Source organism: Protopterus annectens, chromosome 10.part0 (genome assembly GCF_019279795.1).
Source record: "Protopterus annectens isolate FY-2018-M chromosome 10.part0, PAN1.0, whole genome shotgun sequence".
NCBI classification, from domain to species: domain Eukaryota; kingdom Metazoa; phylum Chordata; order Ceratodontiformes; family Protopteridae; genus Protopterus; species Protopterus annectens.
Window position 1 is genome coordinate 53,931,741 of NC_056744.1, and position 23,435 is coordinate 53,955,175.

A 23,435-nucleotide genomic window follows, 5' to 3' on the forward strand; every position below is an offset into this window, starting at 1 on the left:
GGTATTTACTTCACAGACACAAGGTTTGATTACTACCTTTGATTGAAATTGGCTAGGCTTAAAATGGCCGACAAGAGCAGCTAGCCCAACACTTACCACTAAACCTGTGAATAGACAGACCACCAAATAAAACTGATCATTAATTCAGTTTATGAGAGGAGCTAAGACCACCCACCAACACCTGCTATACTTATTTTTAAAGGCTTAGATTAGGGAAGGATGAGGGGGTGCTAGTCCCCATCATAAATGTAATTAACAAAAAGAACTACAGAAAAGTGATGCAGCTCCTGTCAATACCCCTACAGTAGTTGTTGCCAGGAAACCACTGCTCCCATCTCTAAAAGTGGTCATGCTACTATCATATCAGTTTTACAGATACGGAGAGACACTAGCAAGGTCTGGAGTTCTCCACTATCATCGACAAAGCTGGCCCAATTGTTAAGTAGATTTGTGACTACGTTTTCAGTGATACAAGTTTAGCAAGGGGGATCTGACGCCAGGCAGAAGTGGCTGGCCTGAGCAAACACAGGCTAATCCCTATCCTCTGAGGAAAGTCTGCATGTCCTTTGTACTGCAATGTTGTCTTAATGAGTGCAGGGGAATGATGGCAGTGCAGGTAAGATATAACTTGGTGAGAGACAGAGCCAGCAGAGATTTGCCTGGTGTTAAGCTGATCTTTAAACTATCTTCCAACAACTGCCATCCTCTTACAGATAAATGAGCATCTGCTAAGACTATAAATGCCTCCTGTTCTAAAGATATCAGTAGTGACGTTCTTGAATTTACCTAGACTAACTTTAAGAGTGAAGAATGTACTTTTTGTGTTACTTGTAAACCTGTTTAGACTCAAGTTTCCCACTAAAAATAGAAGCACTTTCAACGGAAGCTAGATATCCAAATGAAAGCCAGGGCCAGGTCTGACTGCATCAGATAACTGTAAAGATTGCATTCTTCTATGTCACACTGCCTGCACACATACTAAACTGTGCATTATGCTCAAATGATAAATAATGTTGACCCACTGTATGATGCGATTACCAGTCTTTAAGTTGTATAAAAAAAGAATACATACTAGAAAATACCAGAAGTGAGCGAGAAAAAAATTGAGTTACAGAATTCCTGCTATAGTAAGATCTCTGCTAGCAGCAGTCACAAGCAAATAAATAAATGATCTCAAAATTCAAGTGCATGAATTATTTACTCTTGCTTACACATATCCTCCACTCAAGCTTTCCATTCTACAGAACAACAAACATTTATTCCTTATCCTATCACCGTGCCAGCAATCAACTTTCACCTGCCCTCTGGCATTATTCTACAACCTGTTATCTCATTATACTGCTCACTACTCTACAACCAGCTTCCTCATTCCATTTCTCAAGCTTTCCTGTTAGACCATCAAATGAAAAGCATTCCCTTCAGATTCATTTGCAGTAGTTTGTCATCATAGTGATTCGACTGTGATTCTGTGATCACCCCCACTATTTGGATACCTCTTTTACTTTGGTAATACGTACTTTGTACAACACCCTTCACTGAAATAATATATAGTTGGTCACCACTGCACAGAAGTCAATACATGAAGAATTTCCCTTCCCCTGTAGGTGCAGAGTGACCTCACAGTCACTTAAGTGAAGGATATCATGTCCCTTGCATCGGAGTGTGAGAAATTTTGCAACAGCAGAGAACAAGACTAAACTGTTTTCAAATAAAAAATGGAATTTGACAAAAAGGGAGCCAGACTCATCTTAGATCTCCCTGGCCTGTGTTTAATTCATGTATAACTGTCTTTGTAATAAACCTGTATGTCTACTTATGCAGCAAACCTACATTTCATGGTCATGTTTATGTAAAACAGTTCAACATTCTTGCTGTTAAATGTCTATACATTACTGCTCTTACTGTACTGTAATATACCATTTTAACCTGCACATGACAAAATAAGCTCTGGTTCAGCAATCCTTTCCTGGTTACCTCCTTCAAATAAAATAAGACATGTATGTCATAATTTTAAGAAATTAGGTATTGTGTATTTACCATAACTTGGTATCTGTGTTGTACAATTTCATTATTCCTCACGACAGGGTTTTAGGATCCAATATCAGATCTGATCCGGCCATTCCAAAGAATGTTGCTTTAAGTCTCGAGTTCCTCCCACTCCCACAATCCCCTGCACCAGCCCTAACTCTTCATATCAAATTTGCCAACTCAAAGCATGAAAAGAAAAAATAAACACTCTACAAAAACATATGTATACACAGATTACTCTCACCCCAATCTGGAGCTCAGACTATAAAGGTTATGGAGCGCTACATCCTCCTGGTACCTCTAGACTTTTCAGGAGGGGGGAAGGCTGGGTGGGGATGTGAGAAATAATGAAACAGGACAACACAGATACCAAGTTATGGTAAGTACATAACTCCTAAATCTGATGTTGTCCATTTCATTATTCCTCATGATAGGGTCAGAGTCCTCAGCTACTGTATTCCTGGGCAGCCCCTATGGAAGGATATGCCTGAGCAATGCAGAACCAAAAGATGCTCTGTTTCTGGACACTATATCCAACTTATAATGTGAGACAAAAGTATGTGATTTTGACCAGGTTGCTGCAGCACAGACTTCATCAATCGAGGTTTTAGTGGAAAACACAGAAGTAGTAAAAACTGACCTGGTAGAATGAGCTATTGGTGAATGTGGCAACTCTAAACCTTTCAAGGGGTAAATTTTAGATATACAATTTTTAATCTATTTAGATAAGGATACTTTTGAAACTGCTTGGCCTACCCCATTGCGTGAAAAAGATACAAATAAACATTCAGACTTTCTATGTTCCTTTGTCCTGTGCAGACAGAAATGCAACAGTCTATGAAGATCTAGTGAGTGGAGCATAAGTGGTTACAAACTAATGATGAATGGACTGGTTTATGTTAGCTGTTGTGGCCACTTTAGGCAAAAAAGAAGGGTTTGTCCTGAAAAAAACTGTCTTTAAAAAAGATAATATATGATGGCTTTGATAAGGTCTGTAATTCTGATACCCTCCTGGCCAAAGTAATGGCCACAAGAAAAACAGTCTTCCAGGATAGAAATTTTATGTCACAGGAACTAGCCAGTTCAAAAGGTTTTTGAGTAAGAACTTGCAGGACCAACACCAGATCCCAAAGGAGGGGAAGGATCTTTAATCGGGAGTCAGAGTAGAAAAATTCCCTTCATAAAGGCTTTACACAGTCCGGATGCAGTCAATCCATCAGAATTATTTGTGGAATGAAAATGAAAATTAGCAATGGCCACCAGTTGTAACTTAACTGTAGAAAAACTGGCTCCCTCTTGAAAAAGAGAACTTAGAAAAAGAAGAATAGCTGAGACGGGAGCTGTAAAAGGATTAATATCCCATTTCAATGCCCTAACTGAAAATCTCTTCCATTTGCTATTCTACACTTTTTTGAAAGAGGGTTTCTGAGAAGCGAGAATGATTTCACGTACCGGAGAGGCCAGCCTAGACTTTCTTAAAATCACTGGAAGTGAAGAAACCAAGTGATTAGTCTTAGGGACTTGATGTTGGAGGGCTGGGGTTCTGATGTGTGGGAAATCAGATCCTGTCTGGGATCCAATATCCATGGTGGATATTTGGCCTGAGACTGAAGAGCGGTGAACTATATTTGACAAGGCCAGAAAGGGGCAATGAAGATTAGAGTTTTCTTTAACCTGCTGGCTTTTTGAAAAATCTTTGTAATTAATGAAATCAGGGGATAGGTGTATAGGAGACCCGGAAACCAATCATGAATCAGAGCATCCCTCGGTGACTCAGAGTGAAGTGCCTGCTGCATTTGGCATTCAGGGGAGATGCAAAGAGGTTGCAGCAAGGCTGGGCCCATTGCCAGAAGAATTGATTTGCTACTTACTGAAGTGAAGGGACCACTTGTTTGACGTCAGAATAGATCTGCTGAGTCTATCCGCTAGAATGTTGGTCTCCCGGAAATGTGCATTGCAATAAGACAGCGATTTGAAGAGATTGCCCACTCCCAAACTCTCATGGCCTCTCTGCATACAGGATAAGATCAGGTTCCCCCATTTGTTGATATACCAGTCTACTGACATGTTGGCTGAATGAATTGCTATCGTTCCTAGAGGCAAGCAGTCTTGGAAGGCTTGCAAAGTCAGAAGGACTGCTCTCATCTCTAGAACATTTATGTGCAATTTGGTCTCTGTTGGAGCCACATGCTTTGGACCAATTTTCCTTTGAATTGACCCCCCACCCCCACCCCAACAAGGAAACATCCATGGTCACTGTGGCTATAGCAGGGTGGAAGGGAAAGGTCTGTCGAGATACAGGTCATCCAGTAGAAACCAGCATTGGAGATGACACCTGCATCTAGAGGCCAACTTGATGGGAGTGTGTAAAATATGGTGCAGGATAGACCACTGAACTGCCAACTTCCACTAAAGTACTCTCATGAAGAATCTTGCCAATGGAACTAGGAGTATGGCAGTGACATGGAACCTAGCACTGTTAGAACATACCTTACTAGGGGTGTGGGTGTATTCAGTAGGACTTGAACTTGTTGCCACAGAGATGACACTCAGTGTGACAGCAAGCATGTTGTTCAGCTGTGTCCCTACAAACTCTAATGTCTGCACAGGTGTCAATTGTGACTTAACCAAGTTTATTGTTATTCCCAAATGTCTGAAAATGTGTAACAGGTACTGGGTGTCAAGAATCAGTTGATGCCTCGATAGTGCCGTCGACAGCCAATCATCAAAATACAGAAACACCTGGAATCCTTGCAGTCTAAGGTGAGCTGCCACTACTGACATACATTTGTTAAACACCCAGGGGGCTATGGTGAGTCCGAAGGGTAGTGCTCTGAACTGGTAATGACTGGCTCCCAGATGGAAGCGCAAATATCTCCTGGAGCGCTTGTCAATCTTTATATGATAGTACGCATCCTGGAGATCTACTGACCATATCCAATTGTCCTGGTGCAGCAATGGCAGAATGGACTCAAGAGTCACCATGTGGAACTTGGACTTCTGGACATATAAATTGAGTTTGCTCAGGTCCAATATGGGCCTTAAGTCCCCTGTCTTTTATGGCACCAAAAAAAAAGCGTGAATAAGTTCCGCATCCTTGCTGTTCAGTTGGGACCTGTTGGATGACTCATTCTTCTAGAAGTGTTTGAACTTCTTGTAAGGTCTGCTCACTCTGACTGGGTGGAACATTGGGCTAATTCTTTAAAGAAGGTGGGGGAAGGAGGAAAAAGGGAATGTAGTAGCCTCTGGAAATTATGTTTAGCACCCAGGAATCATTTGTTAGTTTTGTCCAGGCATCTGGGTACAACGAAAGTCTGCCCCAAATGTCTCAAGAGAAGGACAGCCGAGCAGTGCTTTAGGTGTACAGATAGAGCTGGTCAGAGAAGGGTTCTCTGAAGCCTTAATTTTGGGAATCCTCTCTGCCCCTAGGGCAGCACATCTGTAATTACATCCTCACCCTCTGCCTCTGAATGAGGGATCTTTATTAGTGTCTGTGAAAGAACTCAGATTTTTCTGAACAACATTTTCTTCCTGCTATGCTGGTTGCTTGAATAAAGCCTCTGAGGGGAAGAAAACTTGATACCAATAGCAGACAGTGTTTTTTCCTCTTGCTCGCTGTGGGTGAGTGTCTCCTTAAACAATGGCTCGAACAGGAAAGACCCATCAAAGGGCGCATTGGTGAAAATGCCTTAAATGGTTCGGCAAACCCACAAAGCTACAACCAGACGTGTCTCTTAAGGGCTATCCCTGATCTGGCTTCTTGAGAGGTCCCTTCTGCAGCACTAGAAATGAACCTCTTTGAAGAATTGGACAGTGAAGTAAGAGACAACAGCTGGGGAGATATCTTGGTGAGGTCATCCTCAGACATGCACTCAGAGAGAGTTGGTAAGTTCCTTGACCAAGTCCCTCTGAAGACACGTGAAGTGCATCAAGCAGTTAAGTGCTCTCAGTGCAAAGGTTGCTGAGGTAAAGATGCACTTCATGTGTCTGTCCAGTGCCCGAGACCTCTTGCTTGAGGGGTGGACAGAGGAGCTCTGTTCTGCTAGCTCCTTCTAGGTGGTCACTGGCACTATAATGGCATCCACTGAAATACCCTTGCTCCAATGAGGATGGCTAAGAAACTTGTCGGCACATATGGGGATAGGCTCCATGGTGTCTGGCGCCTTGCTAGCCTGGCAGGAGACTAGATTGATAAGCTTGTCTGCGGTGGGGTGACCCAGGAGGTAGATGGGCCCATCCTGAATGCCTCCAGAAATACAAATTCCTCAGGAGGAGGAGTTTGGGAAGACTATCCACCCTTTTGTTTCAGGATCTCAAGCATATCTCCGAAGGAGATGTCATTAGGTGAAGACCAATGGGATCCTTCTCTCTCATTAAAATCGGTATCCTCAGTCAAGGACTTCAATGGGGAGACTATGAGCTTCTTCTTGCACTTCATTTTCCAATGTACCTCCTTTATGGGATAGTCATGGAAGGATTTGGAAGAGAAAGGGGCCCCCTGCAGAAAGGTGGGCTGGAGAACCTCCTGAACGGGCTGACTGTAGACAGGATCAACTGCCTAGGTTTCAGGAGGGGAGGAGATGCACCTCTAGGCCTAGAGAATGCCCTCTCTACCACCTGGAAGGCTGGCAAACCAAGGGCTCTCTCTCTCCCTCACTCCTCCAGGCTGAAATTGTCTCAGGAGAAATGGAAGAGATCACCCTGGATTCACGGCCTTCAGACCAGCACTGCCCCCAAAGTGTCAAAAGCCAAAGCCATGAGGGAAAGAGATGGATCTGACCAAGTCAGAGCCAAAACCATCCCCGCAGAGTCAGCTCCAACACCTCTGGTCCAAGACCCACTCTGCTCCGAGTGCCTCAGAGCCGAGTCAGTCCAGGACACTGATAAAGTAGAGGAAAAAAACATCTTCAGCTCAAGGTGTCTGGATCTTGGGGTTCTGAAGCGAGTGGTCAGATCGGGAGAGAAGCTGATATAAAAGGTGATGGGGCACTCCTGGATCCAAGATGGTTTGGAGATTGTAAAAGTCCCATCTCGAGCTGAGCCTTGAGCAAACTCCGCATTGTCCTGTCCATCTCAGATTGGGAAACCCTAGAGGACCTGGAAGAAACCGCCAAATGGGAAGATCTGGCTGGAAAAGAGGATTTCTCATGCCTTGGTGTGTGGCTCCTAGATGTCAGATCAGATACCTTTGGATCCAAGAAAGATTTGGATGGGGATGGTAAACTGTGGATAAGGACCACTTCTGCTGGATCCAACCGAGCCTTAGGATCCAAGGTCTTAGGATCCAAAGCAGGTCAGGTATGAGGTGAAGGTAAATCCAGTGAACAGGACGTTGGATCCTAGGAGCTCTTATGCTCTGAGGAAGCCCTCCTTTGATCTGAAGAAGCCCGATCCAACAGCTTTGGTTGTTTTTCTGGAGCCGACGCCAAACCTCCCAAGGGAGACTGACGGGGGATGCTTCTTGGGCTCTTTAGACATGCTGGGTTTAGCAGGTGTCTGAGCTCCAGATGAGGGTAAAAGCCCTCTCAAAATCAGTTTCTTGCAGTGATCTGCTAAGGCATGGGGGTTGAATCCCGCACACATCTCGCACTCTTGGTCGAAGTGAGATGCATTCAAACAGTAGACACATCTCTCATGGGCATCCAAATTCAGGATTTTGCACCCACAAGAGGTGGATCATTTAAAACCCGTAGGTTTGTCCAACATGGTAAACCTAGCGGCCCAAGCACGCACGCACACACACACACACACACACACACACACACACACACACACACACACACACACACACACACACACTAGCAGAAGGGGACAAAGAGCTACACAACCGTACAACTGCAGAAAAATACAATAAAAGACAATTAATGAAAAAATATTGGGATTTTTTTGGTATAGATAAAGAAAAAGGGGAAGAAACGGCCAACAGCTGTACAGGAAAGAAGAGTGGGAAGAAGGAAAAACTACCCTACTAAAAAGCTATGTCAAAGCTATGTCGGGAGGAGAGGTTAAGAAAGAGCTAAAATGATAATAGAATAACTAGAATATAAGGAAAGAGAAGAAACTAGAGTAGATTAGACCAAAAATTTAACTTATCTTAGAAAAAAGCTCGAGACTCTTGGCAATCATGTCTATCCAGGAAGGCGGTAAACGAAATCTGAAGAGTTAGGGCTCATGCAGGGCACTGTGGGAGTGGGAGGAGCTTGAGACTTAAAGCAACAGTATTTGGAATGGCTGGATCCTAAGACCCTGTTGTGAGGAATAACAAAATGGACAACATCAGATCACAACATTAAGCAGCTATGAATTAATTACAAAGAAGAACCCACTGGGATGGAAAATTTTCTTCTCAAAACTGACAAACAGCTGTTCTGAGAGATAACGATATAAGCAACATGCTTATGACATGTTTACTATATGTGCTTACCTCCATGTGCCCAAATGTTTGCACCAAAGGAATCACTTCCAGACCGTTTGATTTTGCCAAATGTAAAATACTTTTAATCTCAGATGGGCTGCATGTAAAATCAAGTAAAAAAAAAAGCTTGTAAAAATTGTTTATTGGTTGTATATCGATCAGTATCTTCGTTAAGAACAAAGCTAAAACTTGTAACATATTACTTTACATTTCTTATTATCAGAGCACATACTGAATTGCTTGCATTAGAAAACAAATGACATTTATGCAGTATGACATAGGTACTGTATTTCTGAACAGTTGTCAAGCATTAAATAACAACTAACACAACTAAGAATCTAGGCAGTTACATTTGTGAAGGGCAAACAGATGTTAAAAATTAACCATATATGATTATACACAGCTACATCCTGTACAGTCAAAATGTAAAGGGTGCCAAGTGCATGTTGATGATGCTTTGAAAGGTTAGTTGGATTAGGAAGGCAGATGGGAGAGAAGAATGAATACATGGCTAATAGCCAGATGACCTCTCTTAAACAGAGGGGAAATAGTAATACTACAGTGATCCTATGAGGAGGTCAAGCCTAGATGTTATTAATCAATAATTCTGGGTTGGACAGACCACATCAGCAAGTTTAAAGCAGACGTTCATCCCAATGTTGCTTTGCATCACTACACGGTTACTTGGTTACGGATGAACTGAAACCTCAAGGTAAGATGTTCCTAAAAATGCAGCACCATTTGTAGTACGAATAACATAGGCCCCAAGAACCTCACTTACCCACTGCTATTCATATAAAGAAAGGGTGAAGAAAAAACTGGAACTTGGGCGGGGGGGGCAGCTGTCAGAAGATGAGCCATACTAACAGTTACCAATTTATCAAAGCATGCAATTGGTTACTTTTTTAATTTACTACTTTTATTGACAATTCAGTTTGCTACACTGCATAGACACTAACAACTGCAAATCTGGGAATTTACATGGCTAATCTGCTTGTAAATGATATTAATATTACTGGTAACAAGTACAATGTTCTGTTAAGTCATCACACCCCACACAACACAGAGATGCAAATAACTAGAACTGAATTTTAACTTGGTGAATCAAGACAAACTTTTATACAACTGCCATTTTTAAATACTACTGAAAGAATGACAGCATCCACAAAACAGAAATGCAGATAATACACATGTAAAAATAAATAATTTCAAACATTCGAAAACAGAGATCAACAAATAACATGTAAAAAAAGAGGAAACAAACCAAAACTTTTTATGTAGTGTGCCTCTCAAGAATATATTATGGTGCTACAGTGTTAACTGCAAAACCATAAGACCCAGCTTTATACAAATGTCAGTAACAAATTACATTTTCAGATGGTTACAAATGAGCTTTTATTTTACTCATTTATCTTCCATTTATTTGTTTAGTATAAGCCGTGGTGGTGCAGTGGTAGCGCTGTTACCTCACAGCAAGAGGTTCTCCCATGCAATTCTCGGCTGGAGCACCTTCTGTGTGGAGTCTGCATGTCCTCCCCGCGGTTGAATGGCATTCGAAAGACATGCGTAGAATGGGCGTGCCTTCGTTGAAGGTTGGGCGTCGAGCTGTCACCTCGGCACCCGTAAAAAATCTACTGCCAATCATTAGCGGACCGGAGTTCCGCTGTAGTGACCCCTAACCAGGAAAAGCTGAAAGAAAAACAAACATCTTCCATTTATTTATTTATACAAATCATGGTTGTGAGGAAGTCAGAACTTGTCCTGGCACTCACTGGGCATAAGATAGCGACAGTGGACATTGGGACAAAAGGGACATTGAGCCATTTCAGGATGGATGCATGCACACATGCACACAACAAAAACACAAAAAATCCACAGACATGTACACCTGTCGGCAATTTGGAGGAATACAAATACACTTATAGTACTTTTGGAATGTCAAGGGAAATCACAACACAAAGTAAAGATGTGCAGACTCCACAAGGAAGACACTCCAGCTGAGACTCAAACTAGAAAACCAAACATTGCGAGTAAACAGTGACAACTGTTACTGAATAATGGAGTTTTAAAACTTCAGACTGCTGCTTTAACTTTTCTTGTTTATTTATGGTCTTGTAAAGTAGTTGCCTAAAGTAATATTGTTGCATGCTACTAAAAAAACAACTTGACATACCTATATGCATATTTTGATTTCAAGACCTCAAGCTTTCCTCCATATGGAAACATATCCTCATACTCTATGAGAATACCACTGGCACCAAGTTGGGCAAACAAGGGAAATATCTTCGGAAAAGAACACAAGTACATGGTTATTATACAGTAAACATATGCTTTTATATGTCTTATTACACAAAATTTATTATCTCTATTAGAGAAAGTACAAGTGTTTAAGGTACTCACCTTACCAGTAGATGACAAGCCAGCACTTACGGGGCAACACTGGTTCATGTTTAACACTATAAAAGTGGGTTGCTGGAAGGAGATGGCCCATGCCTGCTAATTATAGTATAGCATTACCCATCTTCCTAAAATAGCTCCCATATTTCAGGTGTCTTATCCATTTTCCCAGAAGCCGGATTCGAAAACCAAAAGCTTTAAATTAGGTCTACAGCAGTATGTTGGCCATTACACTTGTTCACACAAAGAGCAAAATCTGTAGCAATATGAGACTAATTACATGAGAAGTGCCCCTTGGAGGAAAAGACATCCAGTACAAAGCTACAGCCATTGTTACATCTAGGCATAATATTAAATTATTTCTCTGCAACTAGCTAATCATTGCTCTCTTCCACTGTTGATGCATTTCTCACAAAGATCTAAAAAGCAGAGATGACACAGCACACTGCATCATCATCAAACACTGTTTTATTAACTGTGTAGCAGTTGGCACAAACGTTACAGAGCATTTCCTGAGGTCCGGTGCTTGATTAACATCACTCAAATGAATCACTACTCATAGCCCCAAAACGGCAAGATAAGCAGCAACTGCAAAACACTCTGTACATGAAGACGTTAACTCTTCCACTAATAAATATGGGAGCATCCATCTAGCGTATTTTCAATCCATTGGAGTTTAGTTTTTATATATATATATATATATATATATATATATATATATATATATATATATATATATAACTACAACTGTCATGCTACAAAATTGTTATTAGATGGTACCTTAGTACCACAAAATACTGATGCACTCTATTGCACTGACAGATGTATAAAGCACATACTTTGTTTCATCTGTTTGAAAGATAGTGTGAATGCAACACAGTTTGATGGATTTAAAAAATGTGTGCAATGATACTACATTTAATATTAAAACCCAGTTTTAATGCAAAAATATTACTATTTCTTTAGCTCCTTATGACTGATAAATGTTCTAGAATATTTTCATGCTTAAAACTCTTGATATTTTGCCAAACACAGTAATTTCCACAGGTATATGTAGACAAACAGACAAAATGTACAGACTATAAGTAAATTAAGAAAATATCTGCATTAACAAATACATAAAAAATCTGTTTCATTTATATTTCAGAAACAATCTAAGTTCAAAACATCATTCAAACACCCGAAAAAATGAAAGGCCAACAAAGCAATTTAATAGTTCTATTAAACTGTTTTGCTGGTCTTCAGGTTTTTTTTTCTGGTCTGTTTCATTTAATTTTACGGGAATATAGCAAATTTTCTGATAAAAACTTTATTAATAGTCTTAGCATTAACAACCACTAGAGATGTGAGATGCATTAAATGTTCATATCTGTGAAATGTTAAATTTTCAACCTGGCAAAAATCCTGCCTCCTTGTGTTTGTCAAATATTGTACAATATCTGCCAAAATTTTTTTTTCCTTGATCTTAACAAGTGCACACCATCCTGTCTAAACACATAAGTATCCACAGTTAGGCTTGGATGCTCTACAAATTACTATTTTTTTTAAACAAGACATTTACTCAAAAGCTGTTTTAATTCACAGTGACCTGACTCTCCTTTCTATGTGTCTTCTTCTTCTTCTTTCGGCTTTTTCCCGGTTAGGGGTCGCCCCAGTAGATCACCTGTCCGCTCATGATTGGCAGTGGAGTTTTACAGTGTCGAGTTGCCAGCCCGGCGCCCACCCTTCCACAGAAGGCACACACTCACACCTAGGGCCAATTTAGAGTGTCCAATCTACCTACAGCATGTCTTTGTGATGTGGGAGGAAACCCACAGGGAGGACATGCAGATAACACATAGAAGGCACCCCAGCTGAGAATCGAAAAAAAATACATCCTAACACGTGTACAAGCTATGCTATTTAAAAGCGCTGTAAGTTCCCTACAAACAGGCAGAGAGCCCTTGTGGATGAGATAATTTGTACTGACATGAATAAAAACAGATCCATACTTCCTTACATTAAGGCATTCCAAGGCCTTTTGCACAGTTTTGCTCCTGGCAAGCATAACACTATTTGAAGTTCATTATCTTCTCTGCAAATGTAAGTATCAGTTCCTCTAATAATTGAATCTCCAATTACAGAAATATCTTTTCTGACCAGATCTGAAGAATCGTCAACTTCTAATTCAGTAATATCTGCTCTAGCAATTGTTACAACGGCATGATCTTCATCCCTATTAGTCTTATTAATCCCACTGTTTTTAGTGCTTATTACGCTTGCAAGCATATCATTCTCATTCAGCTGGCTTTGTACATCCACAGCTTGAACCATGTTGGCAGCTTCTGTCTTTATCCTCTTTTTTTCTTACAGAATGTTCTTCAATCCTTCCAATTTTGATTTCTCCCTCTTCGCCTGCCCATGGCCTCTTTTTTTTTTACCCTCTCTTTTGAAAATATTATGCCTTTTTCTGTAGACTGAAGGTTTTCTGGTAGAAAAAATGTTAGAAAGTCATGTAATCAGTATGTTACACAACAAAGCAGTGTCTTTTTTAGTAAGTACTCCTTTTCCTTTATAGACATTAGTTTCTTTTTCTTCCTTGTTATTGGTTGTGAATGTCGTCTTTTCTTTCTTTTTTATTTTCTTCTATATGCTGAGTCCTCAGACAGAATTCCAAAGTTGTCAGTGCCTGGTTATCTTGTTCAAAAGCCGTTGAGTGATCTTTACTGACAATAGACACTTCCTTTCCTAAATGCGTTCTAATTACTTTTTGCCTAACATTTGCCTAACATTGGGGATATAGTTTTATGACTGATTAAAATTTAAGGCATTTTGCAGGACAAGGTCTTTTTTCAACTAAATACAGATGTATTTACAAAATGGTAACACATTTCACCAATAACATGCCCCTAATGTCTCAAGGTATTCACACGTATCTTGGCTGACAATTGTGCCCCCTTTATCAGTCTGATTAGTAACAAACCTGGCATTGTTCTTCTCTTGGCCTGCCATCTTCTCATCCTGTGTTAAATTACCAACATTAAATCTAGCTTCTTCTTCTTTCGGCTTTTCCCTGTTAGGAGTCGCCACAGCGGATCACCTTGTCCGCTCATGATTGACAGTGGAGTTTTACAGTGTCGAGTTGCCAGCCAGGCGCCCAACCTTCCACAGAAGGCACACACACGCACACACACCTAGGGCCAATTTAGAGTGTCCAATCCACCTGCAGCATGTCTTTAGGATGTGGGTGGAAACCGGAGCACTCGGAGGAAACCCACGCTAATGAGGAGCTTTGTTTGATATAGATAGGTAGTTTGTTCCAGAGTATGGGAAGTCTCTGAGACAGGAATCTAACCCTTCAGCATGTTCTGTTTATTGTGGTGACAAGGTTTAGGCCCCTAGAGCATGTAGCTCGAAGGGATTGGGATTTCTTTACATGGAGCATGTCCAACAGCTCTGGGTTTGACATAGTTTTGTATGCTAGGCAGAGATCGCCTCTGAGTAGGTGATATGCGACAGAGTAAAGCTGGAGTTTTTTGAGACGATCTGCATAGGGCATCTGTTTGAGGCCGGTAATCCTCTTTGTGAGGTATTTCTGTGGCCTTTCCAGTTGTAGATGTCTTGTGAGGTATATAGCAAAAGGGGCGTTGTACTCTATAATGGGTCTAATGAGTGATGAGTAGAGGGGAACAATGACCTCTTTTTTTCCTGGATGAGAAACCTTTTGTGATGAGGTGTGCAACGTAGAAGGATTTCCTGACTACTGTGGCGATGTGATCATCAAAGGAGAGACTACTGTCCACCTGTGTCCCAAGGTCTCTTATCACACTTTCGGTGTTAAGTAGACTACCGCCTATGTGGTAGTTCATGGGTACAGAGTTTTTACCAAAAGGGATGACAATGCACTTTTTGGCATTGAGCTTGAGGCCAAGGCTTTGACACCAGGCATCTGTCTCAGTGAGGCCCTTTTGTAGGATGTCCACATCGTTAGGAGGTTTGATTATGGCTCCTAGTTTGCAGTCATCTGTAAACTTTGTCAGCCAAAGACCTTCTGTGTTAGCCTGTACTTCAGAGAAGTAGATACCAAACAGGAGAGGACCTAGGACTGAACCACTTGTCACTGGTCTGAAGTTGGATTTAGAGTCTGCTACTTTCACAATGTGGGTTCAGTCAGTGAGCCAGTTGGCAACCCATCTTGTGACATAGGGATTTATACCTAGTTTAGTGAGTTTGTCTATAATTCCAGAGTGGGGGATGGTGTCGAAAGCCTTGGAGAGATCTAGATAGGCTGTGTGTAACACCTTACCCTCATCTACAGCTTTGGTGACCACTTCAAAGAAGTCTATCAGGTTTAGGAGACATGATCTGCCTTTTACAAACCTGAACTGGGTAGGGCCCAGAGTTTGGAGATTACCAATGTAATTTTTTATAAGTTCCATGATGATACGCTCCATAGCCTTGCAGACCAGGCTCGTCAGGCTAATGGGGCGGTAGTTCCCAGGGTCCGTGGTGGCTCTCCCTTTGTGGAGCGAGATAACCGTTGATGTGTGCCATTCAGTGGGCACAAAGCCTAAGGTGAGGCTATGATTGAACATGGTACTTAGGTGGGTTGCCAGTTCGTTCTGTAGTTCATGTAGAACGCAGCCTAGGATGCTGTCAGGTCCCATGGATGCTGTGTCCTTGGCTTTGGAGAGTGTGTTTTTTACCTGTGCAGCCGTGATTACAGGTACTTTGAATTCTTCCGGTATAGAGATGGGCCCTTTAGGGGATGAGAGAGGGGTAAAGTTAGCACTGAACCTATCTGCCAGGATGTTGGCAATATCAGTTGGTTCTGTATATTTAGTGCCATTGTGCTGCAACTCAGAGCAGATCTGAGTGTTGCCAGTGAGATACTTGACATAGCTATAGAATGCTTTGTGGATGTCTTTAGAATCAGTGGCGATTTTGTTTTCATAACTAGCTTTGGAGGATTTTATGAGGGATCTCAGCTTCTTACTGAGGTTGACCACGGAGTTCCTCCAATCATGGGATTTTACTCTTTTTTGCAACAGTTTCTTTCTTCTGTTGTAGAGTTTGTTTATAGCAGGGGACCACCACATTGACTTCCTTTTTTGGAGGATAGCATCTTGGTTCTGTTAGGGATTGCACGATCCATGCACTCATGTAAGTGCTTATAAAGTGCAATTGTACAGGATTCAGCAGTCGTATCTCTATTGTCCTTCAGCATGGGTGTCGTGAAGTTTGCCACTTCTGTCTTAAGAAGTGTGAAGTTGGCTTTGGAGAAATTTTTTACGGTGGTTTCCCTAATGGGAGGTGGGGCTGGGATGTGGATGTCTAGGGTGATTTGCTTGTGGTCGGATCTGACCAACGAGGAACTGACCTCTGGTGTGGAACACCAGTTGCCCATGTTGGTAATGACCAGGTCTAGGATATTGCTGCCTCTGGTGGGGGTGTGGATAAGTTGATACAAGGTATCGGAATTTATGAATTCCAGAAAATGTTGAGCACAAGAGTTGGTATACGAGTAGTTTTCCCAGTTAATGGTGGGGTAGTTGAAATTGCCTATTATTAGGGTATTAGGTTGTACCCTAATATTTTCCAGTGTATCAAGAAATGAAGAGTGGGAATCCTGGGGCATGGTGGGGGATCTGTAGCAAGCTACAATTTGCATTGCAGTCTTGCCCAGAGTAAGTTGCACTTGGATAATCTCAGATGCATTATGCTGAGCAACTAGCCTGGAGGTGTGGATATCCTTAATGAATATGGGCACGCCTCTGCGCCTTTAGTGCTTCGGTCCAAGTTAGGTGGCCGAAAGGTGTGGTATGAATTATAGCCTGGTAATGCAGGGGTGCTTTCTGGAGCCTTGAACCAAGTCTCTGTCACTGCACAGATGTCGATGTTCTCCATTTTAAGGAGTGCCTCGAGTGAGTGCATTTTGAGGTTTAGACTTTTAGCATTGAGTAGCATTACCCTCAGATTTTGCTTGCTTGTACCTGTTACAGTGATGAATTTGTCATTTGAATCTTGCCTAAAAAAGGCACTATAGGGGTGGCAAGAGTCTTAGCCAGTATCCGGAATCCCAAGGGCGACAGGTGCAGGCCATCTCTGGCAAAGCATCATGGTTTGTTGATCGTGTCATCCCAGGCAGACAGATACTGGATCTCCTTAGAATGACACCAGAAGCTTAGCCAATTGTTGAAGTCAATCATTTTGTCCTTGTACTGTGGTATCATTCTGGGTGATGGCAGGAAGCTACTCGGGGGTAGGGTCATATCTGCCTGGGCTACAAGATCAGAAAGCTCCTCCATGTCTCTTTTCATGTAGTCCAGGCAGGTATGACCCTAGCCCTGAGTAGCATCCTGCCATCACCCAGAATGATACCACAGTACAAGGACAAAATCTTATTTGAAAAATTAGCATGGTTAGTTTATAATCCGCATTACTTATTGATATGGGTTTCCATTTACTTGATAATTTCTTATCACCCTTCTTCCAAGTAAGTCTTATAATACTTCTAGACATTTCTTTTGATGATATGAATTAAGCCGCTCAGATTTTACTTTATGAAAACATCTCAGTTCTTCCTTGCTCAGTTTACTATAAAATGTATAATAAATACCACCTTCCCTTGGTCAGACTCAATCCTTTATCTCTTTTTGCTTTTTTAAGCCTCCTTGATAATAATCGATTTGCTAAGGTATATCCACTGTCTGTTTATAAATGTTTGCTAAGGTATATCCACTGTTTATAAATGTTTTAAACCCACCTTCTGCAGCTTGTATAATCTGTTTCTATGCATACAAATCTTCAAAAATCCACATTTTTTTAATTACTACTACCTCTTGTTTGTTAAGTATCACATTTTCTCATTCTGTACCTCCATTAGCTCACCTTCAATATACTTTGCTTAAGGATTAATCTATTCCCTTCTAATTTAACACCCTATCTTTGCCTTAATAACCTCTCTCTCTCTCACATTTGTTTAATTGAACATGAATATTTTTGCTGTATCAATGCCTTCTCATTAATATAACTTCCTCTAAGTCCTTTTTCAAAAAATATTTTTATTAAAATTTGAATAAAGAAATAAATTACATAAAGTGTTCCATTTTTTTAACAATATTCAAAAAAGAAAAAAGAAAAAAAACACAATCATTCTATATCTAACAAACAACATAACTATTTACAAATGACGTTCACATAAATATCAAACTAAATTATTGGTTAGTTCATATACAATCAATAATTTTCTAGCAAGTCTAATAAATTTTTCCACATATTAATTCTAGACATGTTTCTATTAGTTCTTGACTTAATGGTCAAAAATTCCAGACTGCAAACTTCAGTAAGAAGGTTTTTGAATTCTTGAAACGTAGGGGAAGTTTCTGATATCCAGTTAATTGTTATTATGTTTCTTGCTACTGCTAAAATAGTCCATATTAATGTATATTTAGGTCTTTTAACACTTTGATGTATTGGAGTGTTAAATATAATTAAAGATTTAGAAATTAAGAAATTATCTGTAAATAAACCTTGAAGAAAACTATTTATATCTTCCCAGTATTTTGTAGAAGTATGCAGTCATAGAACATATGAGACCAGTCAGCTTTTAATACGTCTTTGCATCTCCAACAATCATTGATGTTCTTATTGAATTTATTTAGAATGTGTGGTGTTATAAAGGATCTATGCATATATTTCCAGGTGTATAACTTCCACTTTAGGGAAGATGTAGTGTAGTAGGCTGATTCCAATATATTTTGTCTTGATCTTTAGGAACATAGTTATTAATTATATTGAAATATTCCCAATATTTATCAGTGTGAAAATTTGTATCATTTCTAAGTATTTTGTTTATATGTGCTAATTTGCTTTTGTCAGTGTTTATATTTTGAATAAGTGTAGTCAAAAATAAAATTATTTTACGTAATGGATATGCTAAATGTAAGGGAATTGATTCCAAATTATTTATAATATATCGTCCACATTCCTGTATACATAGCCATGAGTTAGAGTCTATGTCATATTCAAATTTTAGTTCAAGAGACTTTATCCTATCTTTGTCTATTAATTGAGACCAATAAATAAGATGTTTCTCTTTGAATAATAGCATTTTTGTATTATCTATCGTGGTTAATATACCTCGAGTAAAAGCAATTGGGAAAAGAAGGAAAAAATCCATGTTTTGAAAATAAAGTTCCTAAATGTTTTTAGGAGGAGTAGCAAATAATTTGACTTATTTAACTTAGATGATTGTATTGTAAAGATATCTTTTAAATATCCACAAAATAGGATTATTTAACATTAGTGTTTTTTGAATGTTTAGTTTATTAGAAGAGTCCCATGCTAACGAGATTAAATATTGTTTCCATTTAGAAGAATATGTATTATTGATTAGAAAGGAGACTATGTTAATAATCGAGGATAATGTATACAATTCCAAGTTAGGAAATCTTAAGTTCAATAACAAAGAATTAATTTTTTAATTATCGTTTTAGGGGGAATTAATGAAAGTGATTGAGTAATATAAAGCATTTTAGGAAGAATAGTCATTTTTATAATAGACAGCCTTTCATCCATGGAAAAGAGTAAATTCTTCCATTTTTTTATAGAATCTTCAATTTTGCTTAAGCAATTATTAAAGTTTAATTGAATGATATCTTTTATGTTACTGGTAATCACTATTCCTAAATATATTATCGGATTATTTTGAGGTATACGTTTTTTATACTTTTGTTGAATTGTGTTTTGTTTTAGATTAATTCGGATGATCTGAGTTTTATTGTTATTAAAACTTAAACCTGATATTTTTTGAAATTTATTAATATTTTTAAATATGGCAGGAATAGATCTGTAGTTTTCTCCTAATGTTACCAGAATATCATCAGCAAATAATTGAATTTTAGATGAAGTATCTGAATTTAACTTATAACCTTCAATTTTCATCATCTCTTACTAAATTGGCCCATGGTTCCATTATCAATGTAAATAAAAGGGGGGATAAAGGACATCCCTGTTTAGTCCCTCTTGTAATAGGAATGTTTTCTGATATGACAGTGTCAATTTTGATATATGCCTGACTCCCTTTATATAAGTTTGTTATAAGATTTATAAACTTATCCGAGAAATTCAATTCGCTAGCAAAATAAATAAATAGTCCCAATTAACTGAATCAAAGGCACAACTTATATCTAAAACTATTACATTTTTATTAGAGGTTTTTGCTGAATCTATCAAAGTAACTGTTCTTATATTGTCATAAGTAGTTCTATTTACAATAAAACCTGTTTGATCATCATTTACTAATGATGGCAAAAAAATATTTAATCTCTCAGCATATATGGACATAAACATTTTGTAATCTGTATTTAATAAAGAGATTGGTCTGTATGAAGAACATTTAGTAGGATCTCTGTTTGATTTGATTATTGCTGAGATAAAGGTATATTTCCAAGAAGAGGGTGTGAAGGTGTTGCTTTGGGAAATATTAAATACTTTATGCAGAATATTTAAAGCAGATTTAGGTAATAATTTATATATTTCTGGGATAATGCCATCACTCCCGGGGGCTTTGTAGTTTTGTTATCTGATTTTGTATATCTTGTAAAGAAATTGGTTTATCTATATTATTAGTTTGATCTCTTGATAACCTATATTTAGTATACTTTGTTATAAATGTCTTAATCAAATCTTTTGAATCCTTTATCTGGGAATTCTGATTTATCTTATGAAAGAATTATTTGAATTCCAGTAAAATATTGTGTATATTAGATACAAGTTTCTTCTTTTTTGGGGAATAGATCTCCTTAATATGGTTGAGTTTTTTTAAGTCTTTTTGTTTTATTTGCCAAGATATTTAAAGATCTAGGGTTCGTTGAGAAGGTTATAAATTTAAATTTCTCTGTTCTGATTTTTGTTTTATGGTTTAAGATCTCAAGGTATTTTGTATTTAGTTTACTTATTTCTTTCTCTTTGTTTTTTCTAAAAGTATTACTATCTAAGTTAAGTTTTAGCTTATCTAATTTACATTGTAGATCTAATAATTCTTTGTCCCAGGATTTTCTTTTATTATTATACCACGAGAGAATTCTCCCATATAGGAAGACTTTTAAGGGATCCCAAATATAAACTTCTGATATATTATTAGTATTATTTAATGTGATAAAGTCTTGTATCTCTAAAAGTAAAAATTATTTAAATTCTTTCAAATTAGTTATGTATGCCGGTATTCTTTTAATTATAACAGTGTGATTTGTTTTGATTAGTAATTCAAAAGTTATTGAGTTGTGATTGTGATCGGATAAGGGACATGAAGTAACCTTTACTTTAATTAAATCATCTGTTAATTCTTTTGATATTAGAATTCTGTCTATTCTGGAGTTTGTTTTATGTCTGTGGGAGTAATGAGTGTATGGAAGTGAGTCTAAATCTGCAAAGCTGTTTATATCTTTTAATATAAATGATTGCATAAAGTTCAATAGTAATTTAGCTGAACTTTAAAATTTTCTTTTTACTGAGGAGTTAGTATCTTCATCATTTAATATACAATTAAAATCACCTGCTATTATTAAATTACCTTTAGCGAGACTATATTTTATTTAAATGCATTTTAACAGTGTTTGAACCAATACCTGGAATCCAATATAGACTTATTAAAGTATATATTTTTTTGTTTAGTTCTATTGTGACTGAACAAAACATACCTTTGTTATCTTTGTATACTTCTAGTATTTTAGGCATGGGAAGTGTTTTACTCCATAAAATAGCTACTCTTTTCTTTTCAGTATGTTCTGAGCTTGTTAAAATTGAACAATATCTGGTATTTAACTTATCAGTATCTGTGGATATTAAATGGGTTTCTTGTAAAAAAACAAGATGTGATTTATGAATTTTAAGATATTTGAGCAAGCTTCCTCTCTTGCAAGGATTATTTAGACCATTAATATTTATTGAAATACCCTTTAAAAGAAACATTTATATTATGTGTTATAAGTTATATACAAGGTAAAATATTTGTAATCCATTCTGGTAAGCACTAATGCTAGAAAACATACTTATCAAATCATAGACAAATTGAAGAGTCTCAAAATATGTTGCTATTCTGAACGTCATAAAAAAAGTAACATATCATTGTAACAGAACATCAATATAACAAATCTACCAGTACCCTTCCTGGAGTTGTAGACTCCTAATTTGAGTAGCATATACCACTCAAATTATCCTCCTAACAAATAGTGACAATCTCAGCTACTGTCAAATAGTGTTATTGTCTGTAAAAAAGAGAAAGAAAAAAACATATATATATATATATATATATATTCTTCACTGTTTTCTTCCCCCTAACCCCCTCTCCCCTTTAAACTATTCATTAAATTACTATTACATTTTAAATAATATATCCAATTATTATATCTGTGCTTGGAGTTTAATTATTGTGAAGCAATTACATCAGACAGGAAACATAATTAAAACAATGCATAAACTGTTTAACAAACATAGTATTTCAGATAGGGTTGTCATATGTATATGCTGGCATTTCTTTTCTTATATAACATTTAGTAATTTTGTATAAGTGAAGTTTATATGAAGTACATTTACAATCAATTAATGTTTCATAGTATGTATTTATGTTATTTAATATGCTTTAGTACTGCATATAAAATTATCTGATGGAATGTAATTTTTATATTAACTATAGGTACAAATGCAGGTAGGGGATTACAAAGTGGAGATTATTGTGTATTTATATGTTTTATGTATGTGTTTATATGTATGGTGTTTAAACTGTTTGTGTTTATATACCTATTTGCGGTGAAAACCATGGGTCAACATTCTAAAAAGTCAGTGCGACTTTCCCATAAGGTTAAAGTTCACAAAAATTGTGTCACACAGTCAAGAATGATGTCATCAGGGTGTCTCTTCTTTCTATAATGAATGGAGCCTCTCAAGCTGGATTTCAAAGCTGTCCTGAGTAAAAGCGGGAACAGTAATGCTTGAATTCTTCTTTTTTTAATCTCTTGGGTCCGCGTGGAACAACTGACGAAACTGGTATGTGAAAAAAAGCTGAAAAGTGCACGAGACTCTCAGGGGCTAACAATAATATGTTAGAATGTAGATGCATCATTCTAATGACTTTCGCATTTGTATGTGCAATCGCTAAAGTAATAATTATTAAACAGAACTGTCCCATTAATCTTACATAGATATTAGTAATGCATTAGATTCTGTTTTTTACATACATCCTAGCCCTGAGAGCTTAACACTGTTCGAATTACATTAACGTCCACAATCAAATCCTTCTATTTCTCACAAGATCATACGAACAGCTTTTCATTTCCCCTGGTCTTTCATTTAAACCAGAAGAACATTTTCAATTGTATTCTTATTAAAATGTTTTAAACACATTCAAAGTACATAGCCAAACTTTCTATATTTATGTTATCAAGATGTAGCACAGGAACACACATACATATTGAATATTAAAAAAAAAGAGGGGAAGAGAATGTTACACTTACATGTAGTTGCAACCATGAATTTACTTTAAAGTCTTTATGTTTAGATTTAAAGTCTCATATTAATGGTGCATTTCTTTATTTTTTTTTAGCTTCTTTTTTTT

At 38.0% G+C, this 23,435-nt stretch overlaps 1 protein-coding gene across 1 annotated transcript in view; it reads right to left on the reverse strand.

Annotated features, from left to right (window-relative positions):
- The window catches only part of HEXD (hexosaminidase D), a 651,835-nt gene that overhangs the window by 483,246 nt on the left and 145,154 nt on the right, over positions 1 to 23,435 (reverse strand). The window contains exons 4-5 of the mRNA XM_044085015.1: positions 10,617 to 10,726; positions 8,453 to 8,540 (exon numbers count right to left, since the gene is read on the reverse strand). Of these exons, the coding sequence (XP_043940950.1) occupies positions 8,453 to 8,540; positions 10,617 to 10,726 (198 nt within the window). The remainder of the gene's footprint in view (positions 1 to 8,452; positions 8,541 to 10,616; positions 10,727 to 23,435) is intronic.